This window comes from Gekko japonicus, unplaced genomic scaffold (assembly GCF_001447785.1).
Source record: "Gekko japonicus isolate JY-2015 unplaced genomic scaffold, Gekko_japonicus_V1.1 scaffold223, whole genome shotgun sequence".
Lineage (NCBI taxonomy): Eukaryota > Metazoa > Chordata > Lepidosauria > Squamata > Gekkonidae > Gekko > Gekko japonicus.
Genome location: NW_015175977.1, coordinates 955,191 through 977,711, shown reverse-complemented (window position 1 = coordinate 977,711; position 22,521 = coordinate 955,191). Strand labels below are relative to the sequence as shown.

The following is a 22,521-nucleotide window of genomic DNA, read 5'->3' as shown; positions in this document are numbered from 1 at the left end:
TTCTGATTTGGCGCATAGTCGTATTTCATTACCTATACTTCTATGGTGTTTTTCTAGTTGTCTTAAATTTAAGTATAAACATCTAAAAAGAACCACCCTTGTCCCCTTAGATACTATTCATGGACAATATCACTAATATTTTGGTTAAAAGCATAATTAGCTGCCTCAAATGTCCTTCCTTTGTTAAAGGATAGTTTCCTTGTATTCGGTACTTGGCTTTCTAAGTTAGCGCTGGCTTGAGTATCATCGGTATAAAAATCTATATGAAATAGGAGGTCCTAACAATGGCTAAGCCTTAGGCACAAATGATTGCATACGAGAGAAGTAGCTGAAAAATATAAAGATGAAATGTGACTTTGTGTTCTAGTCTGTTGACTGGGTAAATAGAACAGATACATTCAGTTGTCTGACAGGTGAGCTTCGCATGTATGTATTTATAGGCATACAAGCATACACATTATTTAAGGTGCTTTCAATAATAATGATAAAATGATGCTTTCAATTTTTTTTAAAACCCCCCCCCCCCCCCCCCTTAGAGTTGCCTGTGTTATTTCACATGTCAATGGTTTTAGTGAGTCTGTTAAAATTAATGCTTTGTAAATTACCCAAATCAGATCTGTTTAAATAATTCGGGCTATTGTTTGGGAGAACTACGGCAGTTGCTAGGTATGTTGATCAATGACAGCTTATTTCTGCTGTATGCACTGCCCCCCAAACCAGAGCTTTGTGGGTATCCAAGGAACACGGGGAGTTCTTGTGCCTGAAAATGCTTCCCCTGTCCCTTTAACAGAAGAACTGCTACCAGGTATTTAACCCTCTGATTCCCTTCAACAGAGTTACCAGTTCCATGAAAGAGAATGGGGAAGCTCATGCAGCATAGTTCTGTTCATAAGGGGGGGAATATGGGGCAACAGCTAAAAGTATCCCACTGTAAAAACTGGGCACTGAAATGTATCTGGTGTTATAAGCACTATGATACAAATGGACAGTACTGGGTTCTTATGTTAATTGTGGGCCCCATATAAATGTTTACTTCTTGCTTATGTGATGCAATAAACACGGGTGTATCACTAACACAGAAATAAACCACAACATGAGCTCTTGAAAATAAATATGTGGCAAATTTAGACAAGGCACTTAGTAGCCCCCAATGGTTTTTGGGTAATTTCAGAGCAGAACTTTTTTTTTACATATTGAATGCACAGAAAGACAAATACTTTGCTGCATTAATAAAAAGCAAGGCCACTGGAAACGAAGCTTGAGATAGAGGCAATGGTGAGAGCATAGTTAAATTAAGACGAGATGAAAACTATTCACAACATTAGTGCTTTACTGGTTTTTGTAAGTTCTGGGCAAAGGGGAGGGCCACTATATAAGGGAAACAGCCAAAGGTCACCCGCAGATTGCAGTCCTTTCTGCCCCCCTCCATGTGTGCTGGGCCCCGCTGGTTAGGGACCGTTTGTGTGTGAGCAAACAGCAGACTTTGACCTCTGGTGCAGTGCGCAACACAAGCTGTCTTTGCTCCTCCTATCTGCAAGTGGTTTCTTAACAGAGTTCAGTTGCTTTTTGTACAGAAGGAACACACAATACGGACCGGGGGCATCGCTCATGTTACCGAAGAGTCCAAACTATTTTCCACCTGTGCAGCATTGACAGAATTAAACAGACCTACAATGCCTGAAGCAGGACAATAATTAGGACGTTATCTTTCTTTTTAAAAAGCCCAGTTCATACCACGCCCAAGGAGGAATTCTGCACCTTTCCTACGATTGCACCCCATGCTGCTCTACTGCCAATCTGAATGGCAAAACCAAGTTAAGGGGTGAATCACAGGAGCAAATACCTCCCTTAGGGCCAGTCACCCTGATGTGAGAATGTCTTACGTGATCTCCCCCCTCCCCCTCCCACACACCCATGTTTATGCCCCTGGTCTTGGGATGTAGCCACAGGAAAACACCACATTCGTCTCTCAGGTAGTGTATGAGCTGGTCTATATCTATTAGTTTATATATATGATTTATTTCCATCCTAAGGTATTCAGGGTGATATGCAATTGTTCTGTACTAAAATCCCAGTCACTGGCTATTATCTCCTTGAATGGTCAGTGCAGAGGTAATTCCTAGACAACTACAGGAATGGCTGTCTTATATTGAAATCCTTTCATTTGGACCAGACTGTGATAGTTAATATATCCATTTGTTTTGTTCAGATGACGTAAAGAGCCAGATCCGTTCTAACAGAGAATTCCTCATGTAAGCATAAAACTACCTCCTCCATCTTGACTAGGATAAGCTCTGTAATGCTAAGACAAGGAATTGGTGGTGCTACTGCAACCTAATACCCATTTGTTATTCCCGTAAAGTTATCTGAGGGATTTCTGGCTGGAACCAGAACTTCTAGCTGTCATAAACAGTTTTTCTAACCAGATAAAATTCATCTAACTGTATTTTGAGTCAATTTGTAAATGAAGAAAAACCCAGAAGGAAATGCTAAATATTTGGGTAGAGGGTGGAGTCCTGAAAGATGAAGATTTTCAACAGCATTTTCTTTAGTTAATTTGGTGTAGAATTCTTGAGGTTCACCATCAGCCAATAAACTTTACATGTAAACATCACCTACTCAAAACCCAGCTGGGATCCTTGCCCAGATGAGTGAAAGGAAATGGTCACTGGTACCCAAATTCTCATTCTGCTACCGAAATCCTCTTGAGTGGGTTTACCAAATGTCACCATCCTTATAGTATATCCAGAAAGATAAAAGTTCTTCCGCTAAGGATCTCAGTAAGCAATGCTTTGGGGATCACTGGTGATTGGTGAGCATTGGAGTGCTTACACACATGGTACCAGTTCAGCTAAGCCCGAAGTAGGTAGCTTTCTGATGGGATTCTCAGAAACCTATAGGCTGTTTGAAATGGGGCCTCTCATATTGCTTGTTGCTCATTCTCATCTTCCATTTTGTTCACATAGCAGGGCTGCAAGGAATGCGTTGAAGTGGATGTAGTTGCCACTTGGTTCATAGACTCTTCTTCTCCCTGGGGTGTGCTCCGTGTGGCACGGGCATGCAGACGGTGGGCATCTAGCATCTCTAGCAATAAATCATACAGAGGGACCACATTCTTGCACTTCATGTTGTACAGGTGCTCCATTCCCTTATTGCTGTAGAGTCACATTAAAAAAAACACCAACATTAGATATCATTGCACAGAGAAATCCTAGTCCTAGGACTGACCCTGCCACTAAACATAGTGAAGCAGTCTGCCTCAGGGACTCACTTTGGGATGCCGTGAAAAGGGCAGCACATATGAACACATGAAGCTGTCTCAGACCACTTGTCCAGCAAGGCCAGTAAGGTCTACTCAGACAAGCAGTAGGTCTTTCATATCACCTACTAGACCCAATCCTTTTAACTGAAGATGCCCAGAATGGAACCTCATGCTTTCTGCAAGCACTGAGCCATGGCTATAATTTACTGCTATGTATATATGTGTGCAATTTCTGCATGACAGTCCTCAGTATTTAGAACTGTCTAGAGTTCTTTGTAGGGTTGCCTGGTCCAATGTCCATGCGGCTGGGAGGGAACTTTCAGGAAGTGGAGCGGAATGACGCGCTGACGTCATGCAGCAGTGACGTCATCGCATTGGGGAGATCGGGTTGTGATGCTCTCATTTTTGGGCAGAACACTAAGGTAAAATTGGCATCAAACCACAGAGTTTTGCCTATGTGATGTCCCCGGTGCGATGATGTTACCTCTCTGTGATGTCAGTGCATCGGAGATGTCACACGGCGATGTTGCTGTTTGGGGGCAGGCTTTCCCCTGCCAGCTAGTTGGCCGGTGGTAGGCAGAAGCCCCAAAAACTGGGGGATCCCCTATGTGGATCTTTGTGACTTGAAAAGTCCCAATGTTGACTTGTAAGACCCAGTTTTCTTTTGCGTTCTCCTTCCCTGCCTCTATTTTAAAATATTAGCACAATTTCAAAACTTTTGTTTTGGATGTGCTGTTCACATACCCAGAAGAAATCTGAATTGTGCTGTGACAGTGAAGATGTACAGTAACGTGTACACTCCAAGGCATAGCTCCTGAGACCAAAATACCAATGCCTGAAATAAATAAGTAAAGGCAACAAAGCAGTAGGGAAGAGCCACTGGGTGTAGGAGTTAGACCACTGGGCTCAGCCTGGAGAAACCCAAGGTTTAAATCCCCCCTCTGCCACAAAACTCACTGGGTGACTTTGGGCTAACCATTCTCTCTCAGTCTCACACACCTCACAGGATTATTGGGTTTTTTTAAACCGTTTATTTTCAAAGTTTTCCATAAAATTATTGTGATGGAAAAATGCAGGAAGGGAAAACAACATGTGTCATTCTGAACTCCCTGGATTAAGGGGAAGATGAAAAAGTAATAAAAATAAATAAGCATGGAGAAATAAAAGTCAGTTTTGTAAATGTTAGTATTACTGAACAACTGGCCCATGCTGAGTGCCCAGTTTCAAGCAGGCCTGTAAAACCTGTGGGCCATTAAATCCATCACAGCCCATATACTCCACACTGTGGCCTGCAAAGAGAAGCTGCCACATCCTAGTAACAAAAAGTACAAGTCAATTGTGTGCTTATGCATGAACAGGAACACCAAACTGGGCCCTGTGACTCAAATGTGTATGGCAGCTGTTTGTGTTTGTGGTGGACAACTTAGTTTGTTTGCAGATCTTGGCTGGACTGCCTGCAACTCTCACATCCAGTTGCCCTACTTTATCTATCAGTGCCAGTATAGCTAAACTCTGTAGCATTTTATAATGCCATTCCATTTTTTATAAGGCATTTAAAATACTTTTGGACACTGCACAGAATGATTAAACAAACAGATAACCATGTTGGATTCTTTCCTCAGTCTCCTAAGAACCATAATGAAACATAAAAAAAGCAGAAACGGGAAGATTAGAGATTGCAGAAACGGACCAGATGACACTGCCAGTTGGTGAATCTCTCTGAATTTTCATATTCATCAGCTACTGAGGAAGATACAGAATAGATCTGGCCCTCCACATAAAAATTTGATGAATATATCTGTGAATATTGACAATCTCAGGTGAATGGTGTAAAGGCCCCTCACTCTTCAGACATATGAATCTGCCTTACACCTCAGACCACCACCTCTGTATTATCCACTATGGCTGGCAGCAGCTTTCCAAGGCCTGAAGCATATCAAGGTCCTTCCTAACAACTTCTGCTCAGCCACACCTCTTCCCCAGTGCTCACAGTTAAAGTTACTGTCAAGGTTCACCAGTGCATTTCAGATATTCACAAAACTCTTCAGCGATTATCACACATAAAAACGGGTGAATGTCACGATTTGATGTCCGTTGCAACATTCTGTGAAACCTTCCTTGTAAAGTGCACAGCACTTCCCAGTCATTTCCTGTGTATTTCCTTACCTCATGTGCCTAAAGTGGGAAAGGATGAGGAGAAGCTGAGCCAATCGTCTATGCTGTTGCTGCAGAGAGAGGCCTGACTTGGCCATCAAATGGGTCAAGGTGTCTGTGATTTTATCTAGCACACGATGAATGTGGTCTTTTTCTTCCAACGATCTTAAGCTGCTGGAAAGAAATGTGTAGATGCCTGTAGGAAAAGAGAAAATACAAGTGCAGAAGCATCAGTGCAGTGTAGCGGTCACAGTCCATTCCGTTTATTCAAAGAGTTTATAAAGGACATTAGGTTTTAGACAGCATAAGAAAGATCAGGTTAAAATTCTTAAGAACAAGGGACCCAACATCTAAAAAAAAATGAAAGGAAAGAGAAATATACAAGTTTTACAAAGTAGCATAGATTCAAACCCATCAGGACTCCAAGCCAGTCATCAAGCTTACTTCCTGGTTATTCCAAGGCTGATTTTTAGAGCTATTGGTATGTATTTAGCAACAGTGAGAGTATTACAGTTTCCAGATGGGAGATTAACTAATCATCTAACGCATTGTGGCAAGAAAGGGGGTTATCAAAGAGGCTCTGAAACTGCCATAGAGATTGCATGGAAAGAAAAAATGTACCGGGGTTTTGGGCACCCGAGACCCACATGGGCACATCCTTTATCTGCATGGAAAATTGGTCAATCTACCGTCCAGACCTACAATCGGTAGTGCATTTTATTTATTGATGTATTATTTTGATTTATATCCCGCTCTTCCTGCAAGCGGGCTCAGGGTGGCTCACAACAACAGACACAATACAATCTTAGAAATAAGTTGAGCGTTAATAATTAACCATATAAAGCAGTACAATAAAACAATCTGAAACATTTACAACATTTAGAGTGGGCAGCGCAGTACGTTAGTTCGATTCCTACAGCCGGAGTGAATGGCCCGGTGCCAAGCCTAGTGATCTCATGCAGCAGCAGCAGCAGCAGCATGGCCAGCTAATAGATGCCCGCTGCCTCAGCCAAGGGGAAAAAAGGCAATGATATGAGGGGATTGCGAAGGACTGTAAATACTTTTCCATAGCAAAGGGTGAGGAGGGCATAAAGCCCAAATGCAGTGGGAAGCAGATCCGTATGGCATAGGACAGACGATGTCCCCAGTCAAGTAACTGGTGCTGTTTCTGAAACCAAATTACCAGTGCTGCTTAGCCCGAACTCAATCAAACCTGAAACGGAGAAGCCTAACTGCACAATCCTGGAGTCCACAAGCTGGCTCCAAGCACTGCTGAAGAAGACACAGCACAGCCAAACCGAGAGAGGAGGGAGAGAGTGGGAAAGGTGCAAGAACAGTTTAAATGTTATGGTAGCAAACCAGAGAAGTGTGGCTTGCTGTTTTGTACCACATTCAAGGCAGAGAACTGATGCAGTCACACATCGGGGGAGTGCGAGACAGTGCATGGAGAAAAGATAACTGAATTACTTCCATATTGGAGCTAAAGGCTTGGATCCATATAGCTAAACCATAGAGATTTGGGGTGAATGCTAGAGCATTGCTCCTGGAGTGATGCTGGAAGCAATGTCATCACCCCCCCCATTTCCTCCCATCGCCCAGCTGAGCAGTGCAGGCAATGGGAGCTGGGGTGGGAGATCCCCCACCCCCATCAGGAAACTGGCAAGCCTGGCCTGCATTCCGATGTCCAGTGGCTGAAGCAGTATAGTTCTCACAGACGACTGCACCATCTCAATTTTCTGTGGAAGGTTTGGTGTGTGAAATAGCCCCCATGTGAAATAGTGTCCCATGATCTTACAATCTCACAGAAAACTTATGGCTGGACTTAACCTTCAGCCTTCCCTCTGAGGTTATAAATTGGGAAATAAACCTTTTACTCTGGCAAACATACACACATATGCAAAGGAACTGGGGCCAATGTAAACTTTGATTTCTGCCTCACTTTGCCACATGCTCCTCGACCCTTTATCGAATCATCAGCAAGCGGTTCAAGCGTTACAGCTGTGGTGCTTGGACGGCAAGCCACAGCACATCAGCTCCTGGGAATTCCCATAAAAGTCAAATTGCAGTACTTCATAATAGATGTGTGATACAGTTTTGTAGCCAAATTCACAGTGCAAGTTAGACCTTCTCCCCCCCACCCCCTCGTTGCAATGAACAAGATTTAACACACTTAAAACCAGGATCTTCAGTTATTATTGAGTGGTATGTCTGGTAGTTGGTCCCAGTAGCCAAACAAAATTAATTGCATTTACGTTCTATGGAAATCAGTGGGTTCATTTCATTTTTTGCAGTATTAAGCACACACTGTTTTCCTTAACTGAGCTGATGAAATACTGGTGCTGTCCTTGCAGCAAGTAGACAAGCATCTGCCCAAATGTCTGGATGTAAGAAAAAATTCACAAATGGGCAAAATGTCCTATATTTTGGAAGTGCAAGTAAAGCTTACACCCTTCTCCATTGGAAGAGGCGGAGAATAAAAAGCTTTTACTTTAGCTCAATATTAATTTTGCTAGCACAGAGATTAGCGCTGATATTGGTCACACAAACACACACTGAATGCATTCAGCTCGATGGGTACAAGTTGAACAGGTCTGATTCAAATGACAGAACACAGAAAGACAGAGATATCTTCCCATCAGCTTCCCTAAGTATGTTTCAGGATTGAAATAGATGCAGAGAGAGCTGCAAAGTCAAGTCAAACACACAGGTACAAATACTATACAGTTTTGTTCAGTTCTATGTATCACCTACCTGTGTGTGTTTGTGTGTATATGTGAAAAATTGTTTGACAGTTGTAACAGCTGATTAACGTTAAATTGAGATCAATTTAATCAGATCTCATTGATCAATTAAGAAACTTTTGGTGCTTAAAAATAAATGGGTTAATTTCAAATAAAAAGAGAAGAGCAGCAAGCAAGGCTCATTGTGGGCAGGTAGGGGAGATTCAATTCGCAATAATATCCACCGGCACTTAGTCCTCTAATTTCAGGACAGGAAGGATCCTTTTTTACAATTCGTTCTTCCACTTTGTCATAGGGAGGGGAACCAAAACAATACAGAATACTGCCAGCCCATTCACTGCTCTAGGAAGCAGAAAGTACATTTTTAACACTTCACATCACAGAATCCATTGTAATCAATTTTAAAAAGTCTTAAACCAGCCATTTTAAACTTAAAAAAAATAAACAAACATCATACAAATATAAAAGAATCACCCGCATTCATATTTTTGAAAAAAGAAGCCAGTGGGCATTAAAGGACTCCAAAAGAATGCAAAATGTGTAGGTTCAGACATTCCTAGTCCTACTGCAATGCCATGACTCCTGTTACACAGCAAGGGCCACAGTTCCGTAGCAGAGGAAATGCTTAGCAGGCAGCAGATTCTAGATTCAGCTCCTGGCATCTCCAAATAAAGAATAAGTTGAAGACCCATTGTCAGACGGAGTAGATGATACTGGGCAAGACTGGCCCATGTCGGTACCTACTAAAGGGCCACATGTGTTTACATTGTGTGGAGATTCTTTATCGGTGCTAGAGAGTGTGGGATCTCCCAGGATCATTTAAGTGAGGAAGCATAGTGGAGATTTATTATGTACGTTTCTATCCTGCCAGTCCTTCAAGGAACTCAGGGTGGTATACTCCCTGCCTCCATTTTATCCTCAAAATAATCTTGTGAAGTAGATTAGGCTGAGAGGGGGTTAGTGGCTCAAAGTTACCTTATAGTAAAACTACGGCAAGTTGCTAGGGAGAAGCAACTACTGTGAGAATAAGATAGCAGTTAACCTGGGGAGGGGAAGGGAAAGGAGTCTGTAAGCCACTCTGAGTCTCCTTTGGGTAGTGAAGGGCGGGGTATAAATCCAATCTCCTCCTCCTCCTCTTCTTCTTCTTGTCCTCAAACACAAAGTACTGAGTCATTTAAAGTTACCTTTATATTCCTATTCCCTTTTTTCTCTGCCTTTTGCATCTAATTTTCCTTGTTCACATCACCCTTAGTATTCATATGCTTACTTTGTTTCCCATAATCACTCCTTGCCTAGCAAGGTTTTTCAAAATACAAGATTCACAAACTTCAATCTGTGCTGCCCTCGACTAAAGTTACCTGTGCGACTGCATGCATATTAATTGTGGTTTCTTTATACAAAGTGGGGCCTCCTGCAGATCCCGTACGGAATGCTGATGTCACAATAATTTTTGGTGCCTGTTGCTTTGACTACACCAGCCTGCTCTTTGATTTTATTCACAGAAAATAGGCTAATGAAAATAGAAGGCTAATTCAATTAAACTGTCTAACATGCTACGCATCAGAAAGGAGAATCAAACTAACAAGTATAAAATGGGCCAGTTAGTTGTCCTAGTCAAGAAGGACTTGGGGATTAGAGCAGATAACAGACTGAACATGAGTCAAGGGTGCGATGCTGCGGAGCAAGAGGTAAATGCCAAGGCTGCATTTACAGACATTTATATCCAAGACAAGTAAGGGCACATGTTATTTATTTATTACAGAAAGCACTTCAAGGAGGGGAGGGTGAAACACTTTCATTCTTCTGGTACACCCCTGAAGTGGCAAGTCTCTGGTTTAACCACGGGAAATGGTTGCCCAAGATGCATAGGTCGTATGCACATGTCACAAGGGGAAATGTGTGAATTGTCATGGTTTCAGAATTCATGTGCTCCTACGAATGAGAGCTACAGCCCCCTGCCCTGGCAACAGACCAGTTCCTCTCTTAGTGCAAGTGCACCGCTTGCTCACTATTGTGATTTACAATCCGCCTCTGCATGCTGGTCTCTTGAATGCTGGGGGAGCCTCAGGAAAGGGGCATTAGGGATCACACCATCTGGGCCAGGGGGCTCTTCACTTCCATGGTTCCAGGCAACTGCTCAGCAGAGGCTGCCCTATACAAAGACGCCCCCGGAAGGCAAATAAAGGCTTACCATGAATCCACATTTCATAAGGAGAATAAGGCTCTAACAGTAAGAAAAACTATACAAACTGTTCAGTGGGGAATAAACAGGTGGTGGTCAAATGTTCCTGTCAGAGATTCTTCAAGTGTGTCAAATGTAATTCATGCCAAGGGTTCTTTGATACATTTTGGTGCTGGCCGTCATCTTTAAATTTCTGGCTACTTTCCAAATAACTTTGGCAGGAATTATGTTTGAGAGTTTGCAACAGCAAGGTAATGGAGGGAGAGGAATGCTCACTGCCACTTCACAGAGAAAAACATGCACATAGTATGCGTGCACACACACACACTTTTATGTGTGTTTAAATTTATCTACATGGGAGAAGGATTTTGAGCAGCCGCAGAAATACACTCCCTTGACCTGCCTCTCTATGTACACACTCACACAAATATGCACACACACATACACACAGGTATGCACCAGGAGTTGTGGCAGCGATGAAGCGGAGGGATTTTCCCTCCTTTACTCTCCACCTAGTTCCTCACCTTCATACACACATAAACACAAAAGTGGTGGAGGAGTTGTGGAAGGGAAAGGACTAGCCCCCTTCCCTTTGACCTCTCCTTCCACCCCTTTCTCGCCCATAAATGAACCCCCTGCCCCAAATCCTTTCCTTTTACCAATTTCCCATCACTTCATTAATTTTATCCGTTGATTCGGTAAACATCATCAAGAAGTACCCTTAGGATAGTACTGAATGAGTTCCCCAAGAAAGGTAAAAGGTAAGGTTTCCCTTGCTTGAAAGCCAGTCAAATCCAACTCTAGGGGGTGGTGCTCATCTCCGTTTCCAAGCTGAAGAGCCAGCGTTGTCCAGAGACGTTTCCGTGATCATGTGGCCGGCATGACTAAACACCGAGGCGCACGGAACGCTGTTACCTTCCCGCTGAAGCAATACCTATTTATCTACTTGCAATTTCTTGCTTTCAAACTGCTAGGTTGGCAGGAGATGGAGCCAGAGACAGGAGCTCACTCCGTCACGCAGCACTCGGGTCTCAAACTGCCGAACTACAGACCTTCTGGTCTGCAGCTCAGTGCCTTTAACCTCCGAGCCACCGCGGCCCCATCCCCAAGAAAACTTGCCTGCTAAAGGCATTTCATGCATCCGCTTGGAAGATCCCCGGTATGGCTTGGCTTGGCCTGAGCTCAAGCTGACAGGAGCCACATGACACTGTCCAGGCACCTGCCCTATGAATAGTATTTAAGCCCTACCTGCTAGCCTTACATTTCAGAACATTTTGGGGGAGGGGGAATTTGACACACATGCACACCTACAGAGGTTTTTTTTTCTGATTCATAATCATGAGGCACCCAGAACAGTTCCATATTCTCAGCAGAATCAGTAGTGAATATACATTTTTAATTGGAGCGACTCAGTATAGAACCAGGGATCACTTACCAGAATTCAGTAGAATGATGGATTTAAGGCACACGAATTCTTCCCCCTGAAGATTCATCATTCGAAACCGAGTCGCAGTGGCCAGCAGCATGTCAAATATTTCTGCCATGCCTTCAACACATTTCCCTTGATTCCTGTAAGGACAGAGCTATACGTTACAGATCATATATGTGCGTGTACATGCATGTACGCGTACTTGAGTGAAATGAATTAATGTGACACCAGCAACACCTTAATGATGTAGCTCCTGCTTTACAGTCATTTTTTTACTTATCTTCCAGTCAGCCTCACCTGAGACAGTTTGCGAACAACCTACAGTTGATAAGAGTGGAGACTGCAAAACAAATTCTGACTCCTCAGTTTCAACACAAGCTGTTTTTTTTAAAAAAAATATTTGGTAAACTTACAGTGCAGTTTGGTTTGCTTGCCCTGCGGAGGATGTTTGCTAGCATGCTAAGGCTAGGAGCAAGCTGGCCCACTGAGCCGAGTTCCTTAGAACTGCAGCCATCCACGTACATCTCTTTGTACTCCCATCACCTGGTGATGAGTTTTGAAATATTTTCCACACACAAGTGCCGGTCCCTTGTTTTCCTCTGCCACGGATCGTACCTCACCACTGAGTAACTGCAACGACCACGCTCAAGCTTCCCCACAGCTACATAATGATGCAAAGTGCTGCCGACTATAATTCTATGCATAGTGCAATTTGTCTGCAGATGTGCTGTCCCAAGAGGCATTCGAGTGATTTCACACTTGAAACCCATGTGAACAACAGGAATGGCTGTTTCAAGTCGAACTGGAGATTCCGCCTCTTCTGCACGCCGGTAGTACTGGCAGAAGTATATGAACATAGAGGTACCAGGTATCTATAAACAGCAGCCCAAATATGATTAGCTTAATCAACTGTACTTTAAAAAAGGGGGGGGGTTATACTTGAGCAACACATGGCATGAACACCTGAAGCCGAATCAGACCCTGGCTCCATCAAAGTCCATTATTTACTCAGACTGGCAGTGGCTCTCCAGGGTCTTTCACATCACCTGCTACCTGATCCTTTTAACTGGAGATGCCGGAGATTGGACCTGGGACCTTCTGCATATCAGACAAATGCTCTACCACTAAGCCACAGCCCTTCCTTCAGCCTCATCTGTTCAGTAAATCCAGCATATTCCATGGGTGGTATTACCCATGTTGCAATATACAAACTGCTGAAGGTATTCTTCCCCATTCACGTCATTCGGTCTCATACATAAGGCCATTGGTACAATTAGGAACAAGGCATTTATGGTATCTGTGTCTTCTGAAGAGTTACATGCTTTGTGTATACAAACTTGTCAAAGTGAGCTATCATATCTAATATGAAAAGACAAATACCTATCACACTAACAGAGGTGAGATTTCATCCGACGCTCTGACTCTTGCTTCAAGGGAGCAATACACCTGTTTAGGATTGCTCCCTGAAACAGGCATCAGGTCATAGGATGAAAATCCCACCTCTGTTAGGTGTACATTGTACAATAGGGCTTACTCCCAGGAAAGTGTTAAGTGTTATTATACAAAAGTAAGTAGAAGTATTTTAAGTCTGTGGTTGAAGAACTATTGCACTTAGTCTGTTTCCAAAATGGGATGATTAAAAGCAATTATTTATGGCTATAGCTTATCCAAATATGCAGTCAGCACTTGAGCAAAGAACATTTTTCAAGGAATGAAACCAGCCTGCAGAGTAAATCATCTTTTTGGAATTTGGATCCTGTGTTAAGACTACAGGGAAAGTTTCTATTTGAGGCCTCTGGCTACAGCCTCTCACTGAAATAGCAAAAGGTGCAGTAGAAAAGGAAAATAAGAAGAGAAATAAAGGTAATTTAAACATTAGTTGCTGTAGATTTTCCGGGTTGTGTGGCCGTGGTCTTGGCATTGTAGAACCTGATGTTTCGCCAGTAACTGTGACTGGCATCCTCAGAGGTGTAACACAGAAAGATGGAGTACTCTCTGGGTCTGTGTCAAGGCCTTCGACAATGTAATTTAAACACTTTTGGAGTTTAGTATAAAATATTATTTGGAAGTTAAAGAAAGTTAAAACCAGTGGTGCTTGCCATGTGAAGGGAGTAGAAAGCAGGAGGGAGGGGAAAGCATGTGGCTTGAGGTTCATTCACCTCACAAACAAATAGTGGTTTGTTCATGACATGAGAATGCAGTCCAAGAGATGAGCAAGGAGTAATGTTCCACCTGAAGTTTTCTTTCTGGTATTGCTTTAACCTATTATGAGGTTCCTTGGGGACTGTGTTCAAAAGGGTAGGGTATAAATATTTTTATTAGTTCATTTTTAAGGTTTATATTCTGCCTGAGGGTAGAACCACCAATGTGGTCTACAGAGAGGTCCTTCGGTAGAGAGAAAAAAAAGGACGTATGTTTCACTTCAATTTTCACACTACAATCTTCTCCACTAGAATTCCTACAACAAATGTCACATTTCAAACTTCACATCAGTATTATAACTGGATTTACAGAACTTAAATACTGTAGCGAAGCATGGGTATCAGGCTAGTATTTTAAATAAAGTAATTTTAAAAATAATAATTATAGCCCTGACCTGGATAGTCCAGGCAAGCCCAATCTAGCCAGATCTCAGAAACTAAGCAAGGTCAACTCTGGCAGCAATTGCTTCCTATTGGAAGGAGAAAACAGCGTCCAAAATAGAAGTATGGTACAAAAAATTATGGGGTCGTAATTTAATGGATGCGGTCACCAATAAATTAAATTATCTGTCGCAAAATCCCACAAAAACTAGTTTTACAGAAAAATGGTTCCCAGTACTTGATTAGTTGTCTCTCAAACAGTTCCTTGCACCTGAATGGTCTCAATATCACAAATGGATATAACAACAATAGTTCTTGAATTTCATAGGATTTTGTTCCTGTCTTTGTCTATCTTCTTTATTTTTGCGAGAGTTTTCTCTTCTCTTATGCATATTGTTTAGTGTTATGTAACATTGGTTATTGGAAGATTGTACAAGGTTGGCTTCTTTGTCTTAAAAGAAGTTACAATTATTTACACAGTACCCAAACTATAGTATTTAGGTATAGGGCAAATATAGGTTTTGTTGTAAAGCAAAAAAATGTAACTCATTCAACTTGTTATTTTATTGTTAAAGCAAGAAGGAAAATGTTTTTGTTGTTATGGTAATAATATGTATGAATTAGTGTTTTAAAATAAAAATTTAATAATAATAAAAAAAACTCTGGCAAGTACTTGGATGGGAGACTTCCTTGAAATACCAGAGGAGAAAGGCAGGGGCAGGCTTTATTCAGCCATCTCTCTGAATATCCCCCAGGCCCGCAGTAGGGGGTCAGTCACCAGAGGTCGCCATGACTTCCACGTGCACACACACTCACGCGCACACACACAAAATTAAAAAAACACAAAAATATTTATAAATAATCTATATCACACCAACCAAACACCTGCAAAACAGAGTGCTTTATTAATAACTCCACTCTCCAAAGCTGCCAGTTCCTCCAGGGGAACGGATTGCTGTTGTCTGGAAATTAGCTGTAATTCTGGGAGAATTCTAGGCCCCACCTGAAGGTTGGTAACCCTCGTCTGGTTTACAACTGGAGATCTAGAAACTGAAATTCTTCCTCTGTGGAGGAATGCCTGCCACAGTAGGACTTCATTGCAAGTTCTGTGTTTTGTAGTTCATCTTAGTTACCGCGTTATGAATGGCAGGAATGGTCAGTTTCAGGAGGGTGGCCATGCCTGTCTGCAGTAGAAGAGCCGGACTGCAAGTCTAGTAGCACACCTGGGAGACCAACAAGGTGTCCAGGGCACAAGCTTCTGAGAGATAAAGGTCCCTTCATCAGGAATGCTTACACAAATATACTTTGAGTAAGTTAATATAGGTATGTATTCGCCATTATGGACATGCATGAAAGGTTCTGCCACATTTCAGTGTAAAAATGCAGCAAGGTGAACCAGTACTTATCCGTTTCATCTATCTGGACTGCACATTAAAAGAATACATTTGAAGAGAAGTTTGGATATAATGGAATGACAGACATAGGAAATGAAGCTAATTATTCTGAGGACAATACTGGGTCTTTAAAAGTACAGTCTTTCAGCTCTGCTGTATAAATGATTTGTTGACATGATGCTTTGATGGCGTGTACATCATTCAGAGGTACACTGAAAATCGAAGGTTACCAGGGTTTTCCCCCAAGTGTTTTGAAGCAAGCGTCTTTGTTCAGTTGGTGTTGCATGTTTGTTTCCTTGGCAATGCATACAAGCAGTTCATCACAGATTAAATGGTTCAGACCAAAGACCCACACTGCTTTCATTTTCCTAATAAGCACTTGGTAAAATAGAGCAGCGTATTTGCTCTGTTCTTTTGCTTTGTTCTTTTCAACAAGAAACTGAATCACTACAAGTCTCTTAAAACATTTTCAACAATTTACAAAGGTATAAATAAACATCCCATAGCTGGGTTTCCATTCTGTTGCACTGCAGGAATTTTCGTATTTCAATTTTGGATGGCTGGAAAACCAATTCGAATCAGAAATGGATCGTATTTATGAAATTTCTTCATTATCCATCTTGAATAAATGAAAGGGCTCATCTACAAACACACCTCTGCATGTGGTGCACTGAGAAAGGCAGTATGGGCCATTAAAAGGAGAATGGGGTGCTGCAGTAAGTGATGAATTCATGCGAAACAGTTGTTCTGGAACCAAGCTTACTTTTCTGTAAATATATATGGCGTAAGTTCCCCCCCCCCAGCACTCTCAACAACCAAACTTAATTCACAAGAAGTGCTTCAACAACTCATCCACAACAGAACTTGGCAATATAACTATTATACGATATATCTTTCATGAATTTGTCTCATACATTGGCTTATGTAATGCAGCTGGTAATAACAAAAGTGATCTCTCTGGTGTTAATTATATCCTCTTGAGTTCTAAAGGAATGTTGGAGATGGGACCCCACATCTGGGGAATGAATAATCATGCTGAGAGGCAGTGGTTTTTCTTTTTGGACACCTACTCTGCTGAGGAAAAATAACACTGTTAAGATGGGTATCCTTTGCCTTCATAGAACATGAAGGCCCCCCTCCTGTGGCCTGTGAAGGCAAAGGATACCCATCTAAAGAGCGTTGTTTTCCCCAGGAGTGCTGTTCCATCACTCTTCCAGTAGCCATGCATGTACAGGGCAAAGCTTTGGATGGTGTCCCCAAGGCAGGTCTTCTGCATCTGCCTGGCCATGCCCACTGCAGGGGTAACTTCCTCACATTACTGTATCTGACCCAAGGCGTGAAGGAGGATCTCAAAACCTGTTTCTCCTTCCTGTCCGATTTCTGTGGAATTTCCTTGTGGCGGGAATCCTTAGATTTAGGATCGGCTATCCAGGTCCAGTCAGACACTGCATGTAGCACAGGCTTTAAGGTCTCCTTCAAAAGCCACTGGTGCCCTCAGCCATGGCTACCTCACTGGGCTGGGACCTCCCTTTTTGGACCTATTTCCAATCTTGGTGGCAGTGCAGGTCATCAGTAAGCAGACACCATGCTCAGAGCGGGTTATGCACTTAGTGCACAGATTTGTCCTCGTTTGCTTGTCTGCTAACACAACATTTTCAGCACAGCATGTTGCTGTTGTTGATAACAGCATTGAAAATGCCTTATCTCACATTCAGGAAGGAGAAGTTCCACAAAGTGGCATCCAAGCCGAACCACCACCTGGACCCATTCCCAATAGAACTCTGGGCCCTTGGGAACAATCCATAATGCAGGGAGTATTCAACTTGGTTGCTCTTTCCACTCTCCATGCCTATTTGATTATGGCAAACTTCCTGCTAGCACCAGAGGCCCCAGCCCATGGACAGTATCTGACAACATGGTCCTCCAATACCTGCCTCAATGCTGAGTTGGGGCATCATCTCCAAAGCCATGGTAGGAAGGCCTATGGACTTCTAAAACTGGCCAGAAGAATAAGGGTGTGTGCTTATGACTCTGCATGGTGCTCAGACCAGTCCCTTGCCTAATATGGGCTGCCTCAGCCTTCCTATCAGTGTGCCTCCCCCCCCCCGGGCCCCTCTTCATTCACTCAGACTGTGTGCCACTAAACAGGTGCCCATTTACTAGTGTCCTCAGTGCTGGTCTAGCAGCATTAGGGCTCCCCCGGGGAAATTTAGGTCCCAGTCCTTCAGAATTGGTACACACAAGCACCCAACGTCGCATGCGCACACTTCAGCCCCCGCCACGCCCCCCTGCACCTCCTCCTCTGCTGCCCGGTGCAGAGAGTTCCTCTCGAGCAGGCCGAGCCAGGAGTGGGGGGGTACGGAAAAGAGGAGGGGGCTGAAGTGTGCGCATGCGACGTTGGGTGCTTGTGTGCATCCCGTGGAGACTTGAAAAAAAAAACCCTTTTGCGAGGGGACATGGGCGGGTGCCGGATGCCACGACCTACCACCAGAAACGCGATCAGGCGCCCGCCCTTGCCCCGCGGTTTCCGGAAACTAGTACCTCGGAGGTACTAGTTTTTTACCCCGAATCTTCGGCGGGAAGCCTCGGGTTCGCCACGGGAGCTCTACGCTTCCCAGATGTGGCGCTGTGATCACGCCCAGAAAATCCGCCTATCTTCCGTCTCTGTAGCGTGGCTAATGCTCTGTGTGACCGCAACCATGGTAGATGTAGCTGCTGTTGCATTCCACAGATTGCCTCTTCATTGGGGCTGAGAGAGGGAAATGCATTCATCTAATTCTGTGACACAAGGCATGACACAAGGCACTGATCATCCATTCCCTTCCCAATCAACTCAGAATGTCAGTACTTGCCTAGACATGGAGCACTTTTGTCTATAGAAGTTCAGAATCCTCTGAGATTACCTTGAAAGACTTTGCTGAGCACACCTTCCCTCTGGGAAGATACACTGGGGTAGGGGCACAGTAGCACCTTTTCTGTTCTAATTTCTAGGATAAATCACCACAGAACACCTGCTGAGACTAGCCCTGCAGACCTTTCAGAAATAGCACAAGGCCTTGTTATTTAGCAAAAATATATATATTTTAAATAAAGTTTAGTAGACGAGGGCTGAAATCTTAAAAACACTTTTCTGAGAGTAAGCCCCACTAAATACAATGATGCTTCCTTCCAAGTAGACTTGCTAAGGCTTGTTCCCTAAGAGGGCTACTTCTTTTTATATGGGTTTATCAGCCATATAAATTCTACTATAAGCACACTCAAAGTATTGTACTTGGTCGAGTGTTTTTCACTTTTTCCTCTTTGATCAACAAACACCAACATAAAGGGGCTGGATGGTAACATGCAGGGCTGCTGTTTGATAGACATGAGTCCTGTGTTCCCGTTAGCTAACACAAGAAACTGCATGGTGGGAATAGTTGTAGCTGCTGTATTTTAAACGGGATTCTACTGGTACTCAAGTTGTTGTACAATATTATGGTGAAACAGTATTGCTTGCGATCCACCTGCTTAGACATTCTGGCTGAAAAAGTGTATCGTACATCCAACACATAAATTCCAAAAGGGAGTTCATACTGAATATTCTAGAAGCCGGGCTGTACCCATCATCATGTACCATTTTCAATTTGCACATGGACAATGAAAATATTGAACTGAAAATATTCTTTTGAGTGTCTGAGTACTTAACAGTACTTTTCCCCAGTGCTTTGTAAGTTTTTATAAATGTCTTTGCAAGTGAGTGATGATTAGTTTCATGTACAGAAGCATTTTTACAGGCTAGCTGGAATTAAATTTTAGGAGCCCAGAATCCCAGTATATCCATGTTTGACAGTGTTGCCAACAGAAGTTATCAAGTAATTGCCTATGGCAGTGGTCAAGCCATCAGCTTTTCCCACTTTCCCCTGAAGCATTCATATAAAGATATTTGGAAACGCTGGATATGAGATTTAACAGGCCATTAGCCAGGCTTTTATGATAAGTCCTCCTGGCACACACAAAATCATGTGACAGCAGAACACTGTGTAGTTATTAAGCCACTTCTACTGTGCCTTTCAGATCATTTAGAGATCTGATAGAAATCACCTGCTGCTTACATTGACAAATGAACTGGTAGATTCCTGAAGTATTGGAGCTACAATTGTTGCTGTTATGAATTAGGAAATGGGAACGGCTGATAGAAAAACCACTAGGCTAACTTTCTTCTTACAGAGTCAGAAAAAGCAATATTAAACTATGTAACTAATGCATCTTGCCTGCAGTTCCAAATCAATAAATTTACCCTGGCCTAGATTTCTGACACATAGCAAACAACACATTTTTCCAAGGCTCTTCTATCCTCAACAAATGTCATCTGCTGATTCACCGACACTTCTTCAAATATCAATAGTGGTCTTTTAAAGTTGCTATTAGTACAGAGCAAAACTGGTTCACCTCACTGTCCTCCTGGCAATCACTGCCCCACTCTCTCCCCCCAAAATAAGTTCACTACTGGGCTTATTTTGGAGCATTTGCGTGCATTAAAACAGGACATATTAAGGTGGTGGTTAGGTGACTAGTAAAGAAAAATTATCTGGAAAAAATACCTTTCTGCTTTTCATCATCTTACTATAACATTATTCTGTTAGCAACTGCATACACAGAAATTAATTACTGGGGGGAGGGGGGTGCTGACCTGGACCCAGTTTCCCCCAAGTACACATAAAATACTGTTAATGATCCAGTGTCAGTGAGGATATTTTGTCTCTGCTGCTGCAGTAAGGTACTTCATGGAAGGTGTTTTGGCAGTCTAGGTGATCCTCATAATGTTACATGGTAGTGAGTTAACTTAATAACAGAAACTGAAAAAAATGTAGACTGACCTGTCTAATAATAGGTTAGGAGCAAACAGCAGCTTTCCAGGGTGTTCCATTGAACGCCAGCATAAGCCAATCATCAATATCTCTAGCCAAGCACATTCCAGTAGATGTACCTGATCATGGAGTGCTAAATCCACAAAACCTGGGAGGGGGGAAAAGAACAACAGTTAATGCCAAGGCAAATAGATGTTCAGCCCATTTTAGCTGAACTGAACATGATCTAATGTGGAAAAGTGCACTGGAGCCTGGATGTGGGAAACCTGCTTGGACATGAAAGAGAAAATCAATCCCCCCAGCCTAACTTCCTTCACATAGTCCTTGTGTCGCTAAAATGAGATGACCCCCATGTATGCTGCCCTAACCTCCTCAAATGAATAGCAGGGCAAAAATATAATCAATACAAAATAATGTATGTTGCAAGTAGGAATATTGGAGGTATTGAAAGAAAAGGAGGATGGAGCCAAGATGGAATCATATGAGCAACCTAGAAAAATGGTATTTTCCAATAAAATGGTATATCTTCTCTTGTCTGTTACAGAATGTCAATCAAGATGCATAAAGTATGTCAACTAATAGCAACTGAAAAACCTGAGGGGTTTGTGGGGAGGGAACTTTGAAAGGTGAGAAAGTAATTCAAACAAATTATGGTGCAAAATCCTATAGCAATATAATTTTTACACTACTTGTATGGAATCACTGTGTACTATAAATCAAGTATTAACAATACTGTTTTTTCCAACAGGTCCATAGCTAGGGTAGGGCCAGTAGGCACACTGTTCCACATGGAATATGTACTAGTTCTACCTAGGACCTTTTTTAAAAAAGTTTTATTTAGGACATGAAAGTTTCCACGGAAAGAATAAGTTCTTTTTAGAATGGGGGTAAAATATGTATGTATGTTTGTATGTGTGTATATGTGTGGCGGGAGCTGGTCCATGGGGTCGCGAAGAGTCGGACTCGACTGTGCGACTGAACAACAACAAATGTGTGCATATATATCTTTTTGGAAATAAGGATACAGTCTGCTGTTTGGGTCACAGAATAGGGAAATCTACTGTTTGGAGATGGGAACTATGCAACCCATTGTTTTAACTGACAAAATCAGTTCTGATAGATGTATTCATTTTCCACTTTCATAGGATTTCTTAATCCAGTACAGCTATCTGGACATATGTGAGTAAATTATGAGTAGTGGAAGTACCCAGAAAAAAATGTCAGGAGACACAGAGAATATCAAAATAGTAATACAAGATATAAATCAAATTTAAGAAAGTAAGTCCAAACAAGCAATCTTCAAACAAAAGGTATATGATTTGAGACTAAGAAAGATTTCAAAAGCAGACTGAAAAATAATTATCAGAATTTGAAGAAGCTAAAGAGAAATTTGTTCAAAGCCTAAACATTTTCAATGCTTTACCAGAAGACTGAAAATTATTTTTTAAAATGCTAATATAAAAAAGTAAAATTTTGTTTTGAGGCATCCTGGATCAGTGCCAAAGCTAAGCCTAGAATGTACATTAAATGACTTGATAATAGCAGTAGATGTGATCATCTTAAACTTAGAGGTCTAAAATAATAAGGTAGCAATTTACATGAACACATGGAAGAATTTTTTCCTCTATCTTAAGTTCCAATATTGATTTCAAATTATATGATAGAAAAATGTATATAAAGTAGGATCCAGAATACCATGAACACTTCTGCTTGTGCAAATGGGCCTCAGTAATGCACTTCTGAGTGTCTAGTGATGCACTATAATAGCATGGGACTACCACAGGGCACTGAAGCTGAAAGGGGAGTTGGCAGAAGTAGGACCCCAAACTGAGTGGTAGGGCTGGATTAACTACCTTCACTCCCTTCCTTACATCTTCTGCACACACATGAAGTGCTATGCATTTCATTCTGCCTTCTTCTTTTAAATCCT

General features: G+C 42.3%; 1 protein-coding gene across 1 annotated transcript in view; it reads right to left on the bottom strand.

Annotated features, from left to right (window-relative positions):
• Positions 1–2,799: 2,799 nt before the first annotated feature.
• ESR1 (estrogen receptor 1) overlaps positions 2,800–22,521 on the bottom strand; it is a 271,465-nt gene continuing 251,743 nt past the window's right edge. The window contains exons 6-9 of the mRNA XM_015426166.1: positions 20,601–20,739; positions 11,775–11,908; positions 5,429–5,612; positions 2,800–3,155 (exon numbers count right to left, since the gene is read on the bottom strand). Coding sequence (XP_015281652.1) covers positions 2,921–3,155; positions 5,429–5,612; positions 11,775–11,908; positions 20,601–20,739 — 692 coding nt within the window. The 3' untranslated portion in view covers positions 2,800–2,920. The remainder of the gene's footprint in view (positions 3,156–5,428; positions 5,613–11,774; positions 11,909–20,600; positions 20,740–22,521) is intronic.